General features: G+C 39.5%; 1 protein-coding gene across 1 annotated transcript in view; it reads left to right on the forward strand.

The window, feature by feature from the left end:
- The first annotated feature begins 7,547 nt into the window (after positions 1–7,547).
- LOC137295595 (uncharacterized) overlaps positions 7,548–13,233 on the forward strand; it is a 31,381-nt gene continuing 25,695 nt past the window's right edge. The window contains exon 1 of the mRNA XM_067827019.1: positions 7,548–7,851. Within this exon, the coding sequence (XP_067683120.1) occupies positions 7,548–7,851 (304 nt within the window). The remainder of the gene's footprint in view (positions 7,852–13,233) is intronic.

Here is a 13,233-nt window from a genome sequence, read left to right on the forward strand (position 1 = left end):
GTTGTGTAACTTAGAAGCGAAAAAATGGAGTAAGAATCTGGGAGATTTTCCGAAAAGTTACTGCTGGATAAGAGTGCCATTGTGTTAACTGAAAATATCGTTTCCTGCAACAGGTGTGCACTTCAAAACTTTAGCCGTCTTAGAAGGAGTAGTGTTGTCTGTCTGACGTATCCTCTTGGAAGTGATGATCTGTTCTCCTGCAGCTCTTGTTAAAGACTTGCGACGTCTCTCTTTGCTTTCTCTACTGTGCTCTGAGTCCCTGATGTCATTTGCAATTCAACTGAAGGTCCTTCTTCTTTTCTTTTCACTGTATGAGATGGTATTACTTTAGCTGATAATTTTCCATTGTTTTATTGCTGGTGACTTGTGCTCAGTTTCTTGAAGTAATGTTTCCAATTTTCATAGTGAGGTACATAGAGAGGATAGTCTTCCATCTTAACTTGCAAATGGATATCGCTGTAAGTGAAGTGTTGCACTGGTCTCCTCGCTCAGGAATGACAAGGCCACTTCATCACTGGGTTTTATAACAATTTCTATGACAGGTGATTCTTTCAATACCACATGAATATTACATTCGTTTGCAAAGTTAGGACCTAACCTCAAGTCGATGCGTCTCAACAATGGTAACTGAGCATCTCCTACTAGTGAACTATCACACAAGTTGCACAGTATGTTTACATACGGATCTTGGATTTTGCCCCATCAGTCAGTTTCCCAAAATGCAACTCCCAATTTTAACTCTGTTAATGAAACAACCCAAAATCCATCAAACAGTCTTTGATTCAGTTTCACACGAAACTGATAGGGAGTGTTATCCTCAAAATAGTTTCCTTTTGAATCTGAAGACTTAAGGAAAATATATTTCTCCATCACAAATCTTTCAACTGACTTTCCTCCACATAAGAATCAAACGTACTTTGCCATCCTAACCATCGCACAAGAACATAAGTTTTACCTCCTCTACGTTGACGTTTCAGGATTTTTTCCACCTGCCACTCAATGTCCTCACCTTTGTTTACTTTTTGGAGTTCTTGAGTGTAAAATGTTCCTTTAATTGGTTGATCATGAAAGTATCTAATTCTGTACAAGGGTATTTCTTGCCTTTTGTAGCGATGGGCTATTTTGAACAATTCTTGAGTCCAGCGTAAATCAAGTTCTTTACTGAATGGTTTTCTCAGATATGGAATGCGAACAATATCACCAACCTTATATTTGAATTTCTTCACTACATACTTGGATTTACTCTTGAGTTGTTTCCTCAAAGGTCTGACATATAGGTGTTGCCATACTTTCAATTCATTGCTTTTATTCACTTGTGCTGGCGATAAATCAGGCAGTGATGAAGGTAAAGTATGATTGTAATTCTGTACCAGTAGAGGTAATACAGAAAGGTATTCTTTGGTATTGTGAGTCATATAACGCGTGATCAGCGACTTTAAAGTGCGGTTGAATCTTTCCACATAATTGCTTTTAATGTTTTCATTACGTGTGATGATGTGGGTGATGTTTTCCTTTTTCAAAAATGATTCGAATTCTCCACGAAACTCAGACCCCGCATCAGTACGAACTTTCTTTGGTCGCACATAGAAGAAATGTGTATTGTCTAAATGTCACACCTATGGAATGTGAGTTATAGCGAACCTGTATGCACCTGGGAGCACCTATAGTAATTTCTTTTGATCCTTAAGGTTGCACCTACGCACCTTAAGGAATTTCTTTGTTCAGCCAAGGAATGTTTTTGTTGAGGAATGTATTTGTTCTGATATGGAATGCCTTTGTTGTGACAAGGAATGCTATTGTGTGTGTATAAGTGTGTGACTACTCCCTACTGCTCTCACGACATTGTTTATTAACCTGTCCCAACAGTCTTTACGGTACTGGAGTTCGGTCACTCTTGAGCAGGTTTTTCACAAATATTTTCAATTTCATAGGTATATATTGAATTTTGTTAGTATTTATAGTATACCTTAATTCAAAAGAGTTTCAAGGCATAGTATTCTAAGTGTGCATGTTGCTGGAAGTAAAGCTCTGCGTACAGGACCCGTGAAGATCTGGATTTGAATAGACCTTTAACAACCCATGCTTGCCATAAAAGGCGGCTATGGCTGTCGTATGAGGCGACTAACGGGATCGGGTGTTCAGGCTCGCTGACTTGGTTGACACATGTCATCGGTTCCCAATTGCGCAGATTGATGTTCATGTTGTTGATCACTGTCTGGTGCAGACTCGATTATTTACATACCGATGGCATATAGCTGGAATGTTGCTGAGTGCGGCATAAAAATGAACTCACTCACTAAATTAAACCGAATTGTGTGTCATTATGCTTTCATCTATTTTTGACCGTATGTTTGCAAAATAAAGAAAACAATCAAGTGAAAATATTTTCATCAAAGAACAAGATTAGTCGAATTAAGACCAGATTTCCTTTTTTTCGTCATGACACTTATACACATAGACACACTTTCATTAATTTACAACCTCCAAAACAATAAAAACAACCCTATATTTTGAGTGCAAGTACATATTCTTGTACTTGTAAAATATATCGGAATTAAGTCAAAATGAGTTGAATTTTGCCGCAAGATACTCATAAAGGTACCTTCATTCAGTTATAATTACATCCTCCAATATACTGGAAAAGATGCAGGGTGAGTAAAAGTATATATTCTCCTCCATTGGCCAAAATGTTTTTCACCCATGGGCGAGATTTTTAATATCACTCTCATTTAGCGGATTTTTCAAAATCGCTTTAAATTAACATAGTGAAGTTAGAATGAGCTGAACTTCATATCATTAATATATTTGCATTCATTTACAGCCTGCGAAACATGGGAAAAGATGTATTTTGAGTGAAAGTAAATATTCTCGTCCATGGGCCAAACTGTTTTTCGCCCATGGGCGATATTTTTAAAAACCGCTTTAAATTAGCAGAATTAAGTCAAAATGCTCTTCATTTCATGTCATGACACTCATTAATATGCTTTCCTTCATTTACAAACTGCACATCGCACTCTGAATTATCTGAATTAAGTCATGATACTCATAAATGTACTTTCATTCATTTATATCCTCCAAAACACGTGAAAAGATGTATTTGGAGTGAAAGGAAATATTTTCGCCCATGGGGCAAAATGTTTCTCACCCATGGCCGAGATTTTTAAAACCACTCTCAGTTAGCGAAATTAAGTAATATGAGTTGAATATCCAGTCATGATACTTTTGAACATACTTTCATCCATTTTCAGCCTCCCAAACATGCAACAAAAAAACATGCATTTTGAGTAAAAGGAAATATTCTCGCCCATGGGAGAACATGTTTTTCGCCCATGGCCGCAATTTTTAAAAACCGCATTAAATTAGCAGAATTAAGTCACAATGAGCTGAATTTATGTCATGACACTCATTAATAAACTTTTGTGAGTCCAGAATTACATGGTGACGTGTTTATGCCTTTCAAACACAGACGAAATCCGTAGATACTCACGTGATCCTTCAAATGAGTTTTGTGCAAGATGTACTTCTTGTGTGGTGACGTTCCATTCAACACATGCAGATAATGCAGTTGCCAGACACAAAATATAATCGATGCATGCAGGACGTCTCTTCTTTCGTTGGTTCGTTTTGTTCTTTTCTTGCATTGCTGTCTTCTTTGAAAGGCTCTTTGTTTTGTTTCTCGGGTGACGTGCATTATTGTGATATGGCTCATTGCTGATCTATGGCATGGCAATCGATATTTGCTTACATGACATAAAAAGTATTCTTGAGTATCCTTTATCACCTTTGCATTTTGTCTAACGCTACACAAGCACAGGGGTCGCTGGATGCGTTGATGCGAAGATCCACGTCACGACAACGTCAACACCTGAACGTTGTGTGAACTACAGTCGTGGTTTCGATGACTTGGTCGACAATGGTCACGAGTGTGGAGATGATGTTGATCACTGGACTGTCTGGTCGAGACTCGATTGTTTACAAACAGCCGCCACATAGCTGGAATATTGCTGAGTGCGGCGTAAAACTAAACTCACACACTCTAGTGTGTAATGCCATTATATTTATTTTGCTGTTGATACAATAATAGCAGTGGTGTAAAACTGTTTACATGACGGCGAGTGAGTGAATTTAGTTTTACACCGCACTCAGCAGTATTCCAACTATATAACGGCGGTCTGTAAATAATCGAGTCTGGACCAGACAGTCCAGTGATCAACAGCATGTACATCGATCTGCGAAACTGGGAGCCGATGACAGGTGTCAACCAAGTCAGCGAGCCTGACCATCCAATCACGTAAGTCGCTTCATCCAAGCATAGTCGCCTATTGTGGGAAAGAATGGGTTGCTGTCGGCCTAATTTACCCCGGACCTTGAAGGTGAGATGATAAATGAATGAATGTGAATATTGAATATTGTTAAAATAAGTAAACAACTGAATGACGGAACGTGTGAGTAGAAGCTGTCGGCATGCCAGAACGACGTCCCGATGGAAGTAATTCACCCACTATGTCCAACTGTGCAATGAGTGAGTGAATGAACATTTAACGTCACATCGGCAATGTTACACACACATCGTGACAGGAACAAATTTGACGTTCATAAAGAACATGTGTATGTAATAAACCTATCGTCAAAGGACATTAAAACAACTACACTGTCACAGTTAGAATTAAAAGTAGCATGCAAAGATAAAACCAATAACATCATTTTGGCAATACAAAAAATACAAACAGACTATAGATAGCCAACAACAGATCTAGAAGGCAGATCACTACACTCGGGTCCAAGGTAAATGTGCAGGGAATGGCGAACAGTATGTTCCAGTATTTCATGTGATCCGTTAAGGTGTGTTACTGCGTAGTAACTAACAAATAACTAGCAAATGAAGAATTTTCATGTAATGAATCCAACATCAAGTCTAAATGCATTTCACAAGGTACTCGAATGCACTTACAGGTGAGTGAAAGCATGTGAAAGGGTACCAGCTCTGACTGGTGTCACATCTCTGTGAGTATGGTTTTTCGCCGGTTCTAGCATTATCCCAGCAATAAACGGGCTTCAGCCATTTTACACCTGCGGGGATCGAACCCGGGTCTACAACATGACAAGCAGACCCTTGTACGACTAGGCTACCCCACCGCCCAGTTTCCAACATCAAGAAGCAATTTACATGACCGTTGACAATATGGCTTACCCCACCGCCCAGTTTCCAACCTCAAGAAGCAATTTACATGACCGTTGACAATAGAGCTTACTTTTTAATATGAAACAGTTTTCATGCCATGTTTCCGTGAAACGGTCTTTCTTCTATTCCTTCAAGTGAAGCCTTACATCATGTCCATAAAGACATATGAATTATTCGTACTTCCAAGTGTTTAACTAGGCAATGTTTCGAATGGATTTAAGAATTAATGTGAGTAATCAATTAACGAATAACACAGAAGAATCTCTGTACTGGGCTTACAAATAAATGATACTCACAATAAAGGAAATGGATTAAATAAAAGCATTGTAAAATCAATACAAAGTACAATCACTGCAAATATTACAATGTCTCATTGTTACCCTCACAGATGTCACGTTAAATGTATTCTCATCAATTGTTCCAGCGTAAACTGGATATCCATTGCAAGGTGTGCTGCTGTTGATTAAACTCGCCGTAAGGTCGCCTGCTTTTATGTCTGTTTGATCTACTGTCATTGTCAGGGAAACCAGGAAGAACAAAAGAACATTGGCAAAATGTACACACCGCTTCACATTTACTCAGTCGTTCAGGTCTATAACTGTGCTGGTCACTCGTAAAGACGCACACGCAATATTTCAGAAGTTATAACGAATACCTAAGAGACCGCACTTTGATATATTTCCTCGAGGTTGGAGCGCTTTCAGTGGAAGTCTGTAAATAATCGAGACAATCCAGTGACTAACAGCATGTGCAACGATCTACGCAAATGGGATACAATGACATGTGTCAACCAAGTCGGCGAGTCTGACCACCCGAACCCGTTAGTCACCTCTTACGACAAGCATCGGTTTCTGAAAATCAATTCTAGCTCGTATCTCCACGGGTCTAACATTTTAAGATTGTCATTAACCGCATGAGAAAATGTTGACGATTAAAGAATGGTGCTAATGGCAATGTGAATAAGATCCTTTGAACATGACTGCAAGGGGTCATCTACATGCTGATCGTATTCCGTGGTTATGCTCTGGAGTATAGTCCATTGAAATTCTTGAACTTCTATCCAGGAACCGTGATTTCTTCATTGCATGCAATATCGTTGGAGACTGATCACTTCTACAATGATCATATTAGTGTATATTCAAAGCAATTTAAAAGTGAAGGATCTGCAATTGTAAATACTGAGATCCGAATATATCTCAGTAGCCGGATGCATTGTTAACGAAGCGTTATTCCATTATTTTACCTCTTTCGTTCAAATCTGAGCTGCCCCAAAGTGGCCTTTGTCCATTCAAATCGCATAAAAAGTTATAAAGAGTCATTGAAACTGGTACAATCCGTTCTGTAACGTCACAAGCTGCGGAGACTGTGTTGTAGGTGGGGTATGTATACTGGTCACGGTATAACTGTAACATATAAAGATAGTCAAACTGCAGAGATCAGTTTTGAGTTCCACTGGACTATGAAGTGTGTTTCGTCGAAAGACATACCGCTTGATGTTTTGCCAGGCGAGCCATGTAAATCAGATTTCAAGCGGTATAACATCGATGTCATTGTATGACATATTGTCAAGTGACAGATCCATATAATGACAATTGCCATGTCTCTTTGAGCAAAAGGACAACGTGGCTTATGCTCAGATGAGGATAGCCCCAGCACCAAGAGCCATGTGACACATAAAAAACAACTGCAGCCATTACACAAATTCGTATTCTGCAGGGTTTGGGATCTAGATTTAGCTTGGTTACGTTAAGGTAAAAACACCTGTCTTTCAAAAATACTATTTTAGTTGCCAAGTTTCTTTTGGGAGTTACTTTATATCTCCACCATTTAGCACTGTTGTCAATATTCTTTTGAACAAAATATAGCAATCACTTTGAGATAAATATGAAACTCCTGCACATATGATTGAAACTGAGAATCACATAATTGTGGCTGAAGAAAGATGTCATAGAACAGCGGTATTGGTAACATCATATGAATTTCAGGAAGTCACCGATATTGTTTGTCACTCCGTAGTGAATAGTTTGGACAACGGGATTAGCTTCACATATTCTATTAACCAATGTCTATTGATTCTACAATGAGCGGTGTTCAGTGTATTTAGTGACAAGTGTGTACAATGTTGGAAATCTAGAGGCCCCAGTAAAACCTGAAGGCTAGATGTGTGCATTTCACGAATCAATACACTAACATTCTCTCTCTGTAACCAACACGATGCATTCAGTCTTACGACGGGCACTTGAGCTTACGAGGAAATTATTCTTTTGCATTTTTCAGGAAACCCACTAACTATTTGCCTGTCTGACTGAAATCCTGCTGTTACCACAAGTATCCCACGGGACATTGTTCAGGAATTGTTAAAATGATGTCTGAATCTATTTTGCAGCAGTTGTTATGCCTAATGGCTATGGCATCAGCAGAAATTAGTCAAGAGTCGTATACAGTTGTACATGGATATCGTTTGACAAACACACCAATGGGGACCGTGGATTACAAACCAGCAAAAAAGTCCAAAGCATGGTGTCTCCAGCACTGTCTGGCTTTATCCTGCGCAAGTGCTTCGTTCAGAGAAACCGACGGTATTTGTGAACTCCACAGTCTGAAGTTATACGATGGTGATTCAACATTTGTGGAAAGCGACGATTGGATTTATATGGAGCCCAGGTCAGGTACGGCTTGTTGAGTTTTCGTCAGTATACTATATGAGCAAATATCCACTGAGGAATCTTTCTAATGAAACCAGCTGTAAATGCTATTTTAAATATCATTTTCTCCAAAGGTGGTTCGAGAATTGACAGAGTAGCATACAGTTTCGTCAATGGACAAGCGCGCATGTTATTGGCGTACCCCGTCTTCATATTTCCCAATAATTGCGTTAGAAATATCATCCAACAAGAATTATACAGATGGACACAGCGGATTGATTGCAGTAATTAAAATGATGTAAACTAGTGGACAAAAGAAAGTATGGGTTTTCCAAATCGTTATGAATTGAACGTTTTTGCGATAACCAAATGTGAGTGATTATAGACATGGCTGGATACGTTCCAAAAGTATTGTGTACGTCGCAGAAAAGCATCTTGTGAAAAGCGTGAATAGTGGCTAAATTCAATTTCATGAAATGCACGTGCAGAATTGTGGTTTAAATGGGGTAGCCGAATGTTGCAGTATCACAGCAAGAGAAAACACACACCAGGAATGCCATAGTTGAAATAGGAAGAAAGAGAGAAGCTAGTGGTATGCTCATAAAATGGAATATAACCAACTTCCTTGGTGGTATATGTGGTATCAGCCGATGGTCGCCGATTTCGTGTTTTTCTGCACTAAACGTGCAAGTCGCTGAGTGATAATGTGAAAGAGTGACGATAAGCCGATATCCGATATTTTCACCTCTTAATGTGTCAAGGCAGTGACTACTGACGAGCTGAATTAACAATTAAATAGAGCCTCTCTTCCATTTTCAAAACAGCAATGAGCCAACTATACAATGCCAGGGAAGAGTATTTCTCAGTGGTACAGGGGAAAAGGCAAACCAATTTGCTGTTTATTTGAATTATGTACTAGTCTTCCATTTCAGTCAGGGTGTTCTCGAAGGCCTACATCCTGTAAGATATGCCATAGCTATTCTACAACTCAAAATAGCTTTCATCTTACATTTTCAAAACTTAATAATGAAGGTGGAATTCTTGGGGGCAATCAATCAGATGTAGTGTAGTATTCTATTTATTTTGATGAGTGAGTGAGTAAGTTTAGTTTTACGCCGCACTCAGCAATATTCCAGCTTTATGGCGGCGGTCTGCAAATAATTGAGTGTGGAGCAGACAATCCAGTGATCAACGACATGACCATCGATCTGCGCAATTGGGAACTGATGACAAGTCAGCGAGCCTGACCATCCGATCCCGTCAGTCGCCTCTTTCGACCGGCATAGTCGCCTTTTGTGGCAAGCATCAGTTGCTGACGGCCTCTTCTACCCTGGGACCTTCACAGGTCTATTTTGGTGGTAATATAGGACCGATAATATACATCTTGAAAAGCATTATTTTCAGCATTCCTCTGAAGTAAGTTTTATGCTAAAAACCACTGAAGTAATACTTGTTAAGAGCAACAGAATTCAAGAACGATTGTTCCAGCTAATGTGATGAATAAGTTAATACTTCGTTTAATACCAGACATCTCAACATTCTGAAGATGTTTTGATAACTCATGTCCCAAAAGGCATCATTTGACAACCTGGTATTTGTGCGCGAACAATTTCATGAAAGGATACCGGTTCGTTTTAGATATTTAGCGTGTTAAAGCGTACATCTATGAAAAGAGCAAAGTCGAACTAGTTTCCATGGAAGCAGGAAACAAATTCATCTTCCTAACATTCCTAAACAACAAACAACACCACTGCAGCCCTTGGTTAATACACATACACGTGTCTCATAGTTCTTCTATAAAGATACCTTCATAAGTTCCAATTGTTTTCATGGAAATGGAGTAAATTAAAATCAACAAATATCTGTACGTAGCAAACTTTACGATGTTCCTTGATATACTGAGGGGAAAAAAAGAGATTGCATGAAAGCACAAGTGTTCCCATATTTTCTTGTCTATGCGAGACAAAACTTGAGAAGAAACCTTCTGTTCTGCAGAATGTCATCTCTGTATCTCGTGTACGTTGATTCCCAAACATTCCTCCCCACCCCACACCATCAAACCGCCTCCCCCAAAAGGATGCTCCTCTTGGACGCAGTTCGGTGCTTGTGTTTCTCCTCTGCGACGGTATACTCGCACCCGGCCATCATTATGGAACGTGGTGAATCGAATAAACAACACTCGCTGCCAATTTCGTACCAGCCAGCGACGTTCAGTCCTTGCCCATTGTCACCTACGACGACGATATTAAATGCCGTTCCACGCACAGGACGTCGAGCTGTGATACCCGCTGTACGTAGACGTCGTAGCACGGTATGTGGACTAATGACATGTCCTAGAGCCGTTGCCGCCGTTTCCGTTGCAGCGAGGACCCGGTTGCGCACATGAGTACGCAGATGGTGGTCTAAATGCGGGGTCGTTGCACGTAGTCAGCCTCTAAAGCTCTAAAGCTGGAACAACCTGATGATGCTGTCTCGTGCACATTTGAAGGGTTGCAAAGCAAAACAACCTTAGTCATAAGTTCAAACTTTCCAGGAGAACGAAAAAACTGAGTTTTGAAATCTCTTGTAGTTTTTCTACACAATTTATTATTAAACTTTAGCCTTGCTTGAAGCAAAGGCAGTTTCGTATCTGACCATCTGCTTATCCCCAAAATGTATCAGCAGATGGAGAAAATGATTATTTTGCATATGCGGTACAAAGCAAAATCGCCTTAGTCACATAAAAATTACAAAGCAAAATTAGCTTAGTCAGTGAAGTTTCATGCCAAAATAGTCAAGGTTAAGTTTGATCTATAATGCTTAAAAATGCCCTCTGTCTTGTCAAAATCTGACTTAAATATTTCTTGTGACTGTAATATCCATTACTATTGACCGGTTTTAATACTTTTACCACCTCAAACATCAGGACTTATTGTGTTAGAATCACAATGTTCAACTCACACACCCACACAAATCCCAAACTTTTAAGAACGGCTTTCTTCCCATTTATTCAAATGTTAATGCAAACTGAAATTCAAGTAAAATATTTGACAGGATGAAAATATGTCAATTTGATGTAGATGAAAAGTGGAAAGAGGAAGGTCAACACGGCAGATAAGTTCAACATTTCACATAACTGTAACAGTTTTCTTTATTGAAAGCAGAAATATCAAATGTGAACAGCTTAACATGAACATTAACTCTTCAACGGTTGAAGGTTTTAAAGGAAAATATCAAACCACAGCAACAGTTAGAAGATTTGTGGTTCTTAACCACGTTCTACTAAAATCCTTAACAAAACATCAAGTCAATTCCTTTGGAAATATACGAAGACAACATAATCATGGGCAATATCAGACGCCCTGACATCAGATATGTAATGAGATGTCCTGTTAAACATTAGCTTGTCTACACAAACGAACTTTGCTTTGTTTTGAATGACGTGAACATCTAGGATTAGTTGACAGTGGATTCTGTGGATTGAGTGTCGGCGCTCTTGCGTTATGGCTGTTGTTCAGCCTTTCTATACCAGTTCGCTGCCTTTCGGTTCTCGACAAGCATTTTGCAAAATCTCCGACATGCATGTTTTGCCATTTTACACAAATTTGCGTGCTTGTGCACAACCAACATGCTGCGTTTGGGCGTCAGTGTGTGGTCGAACCGTTTCGGCCTAAGAGGATGTTACTAACTTTAACAACTTTGCCAAGAATTCAAAATAGAAAGTGTTCACTATCTTTCGTTTTTACTTTAAGAGCAAATAAAATATTAATATAAAAGAGGTGAGGGATCACTGGCAAAGATGCAACGGATCGTTTCGGGGAAATACTTTATTAATGACGTAGAGATAGAATTTCATTCTTATTGACTTGCATACATGAAAACTGAAAGTTCGGTGGGTAGAATGTCCCATTTTATCTACGGTCAGAAAATTACTGTTTCTACTCGATCATTCAACGTCTTTTATTTCATTGTCACTTTCACTAACGACTTTCTGATAAGACCCCGACTATATAGTGAATTGAGGTATTATCAGTATAAAGCGATACATGTCGCTCTCAGATCTAAAATGACCACAACGTGGGCGACAACTTGGATGAAATCAAGGGGTTATTACATTTCATAGGACAAAAATCCAAAACTTAAAGCTTGAGCAAATGATGCAAACTAAGAGGTATTTCAATCATATTTTTAAATAATATTGAAGGGTAGGTTTCATAAATATTACAATATCGCAACATACACTTAAGGGCAAAAGAAAGTTTAAGTAGAACGATGTAACAATCACTGGGGGGAAAGACGTGACAAAGGATGATTTAGTTGCCAAAATCAGTGTGACCTTTTTGTTATAATACAATGGGCGTCACACATTGTACCCGCGTATGGAATCGATCCCGGGTTTTCGGCGTGAAGAATGAACGCTTTTACCACTAGGCTACCATACGCCCTCAATGGTATTTGATAAAATAAACTGTATAGGTGACATGATTGTTACGGATTTTATCAATATCGTACGTGCAAAACAGGGACATGAATACAAGCTGTCACTCCTGGCCCATCCGAGAATGACTTAAGGTGGAATGTGGTGCCATACCTCTGCTTGTGCTGGCAGTATACTATGTTAAATCACCAAAACAAATTTAGTTGCTATGACTGCAGGCTTTGAATAATCCTAGCCTCTGAAAAACTGCTTTGAGATATTATGCCTTTGTGATCGGGAGTTCTTGTGGTGGTATAAGGATGAGAAAATTGTGCTGCAGGAAAATGATAGATGATGATGATGATGATGATGATGATGATGATGATGATGATGAAATACATCATCCGCTTGTGTCGTGTGAGCTGTACGGTACCCTAGTTGCAAAAACGCACAGGTCGGTCTCTCACCGTCGACCCGAAGGTGTAGCCACGGGTTTAAAGCGGTCGCTCGTGACGCTGAAGGCCCGAGTGCGATTCCGCACATGGGCACGCTCCATTGCTGGTGCCCTTCACCCAGATATTGGCATTGCTAAAGGCTGCGTAAAACTAACGTTCGTCGACCGAAATTGCTAACTCTGATATGAGGCAAGAAAAACAGGAATCGATTTTCTCCCAAAAAGAACAAGCACCCATATCAGTTTCTGTTCAACCATTGCCTGACGCTTCGTGCCAAGTGCGACTTAACCTGTCAGAGGTGTGTCATCAAGCTTCTGATTGACGTGCAGGGCCCACTTGCACAAAGCGATCTTAGCGCTACAATGATTGTAACGCCCATTCTCCAACATAAGCTTAAGATAGTCGTAGCGCTAAGATCGCTTTGTGCAAGTGGGCCCAGATATATATCGTGACTCGTAGTCAGGTGTATCTCTAATTTGTATTCTGCTTACTGGGCAACATCTCTTTCTTCAGTTTTAGTGTTACGTCAAAATGGGGTGATAAATATCACCGTAC

The sequence above is a fragment of the Haliotis asinina genome, chromosome 9 (genome assembly GCF_037392515.1).
Source record: "Haliotis asinina isolate JCU_RB_2024 chromosome 9, JCU_Hal_asi_v2, whole genome shotgun sequence".
Classification (NCBI taxonomy): Eukaryota; Metazoa; Mollusca; class Gastropoda; order Lepetellida; family Haliotidae; genus Haliotis; species Haliotis asinina.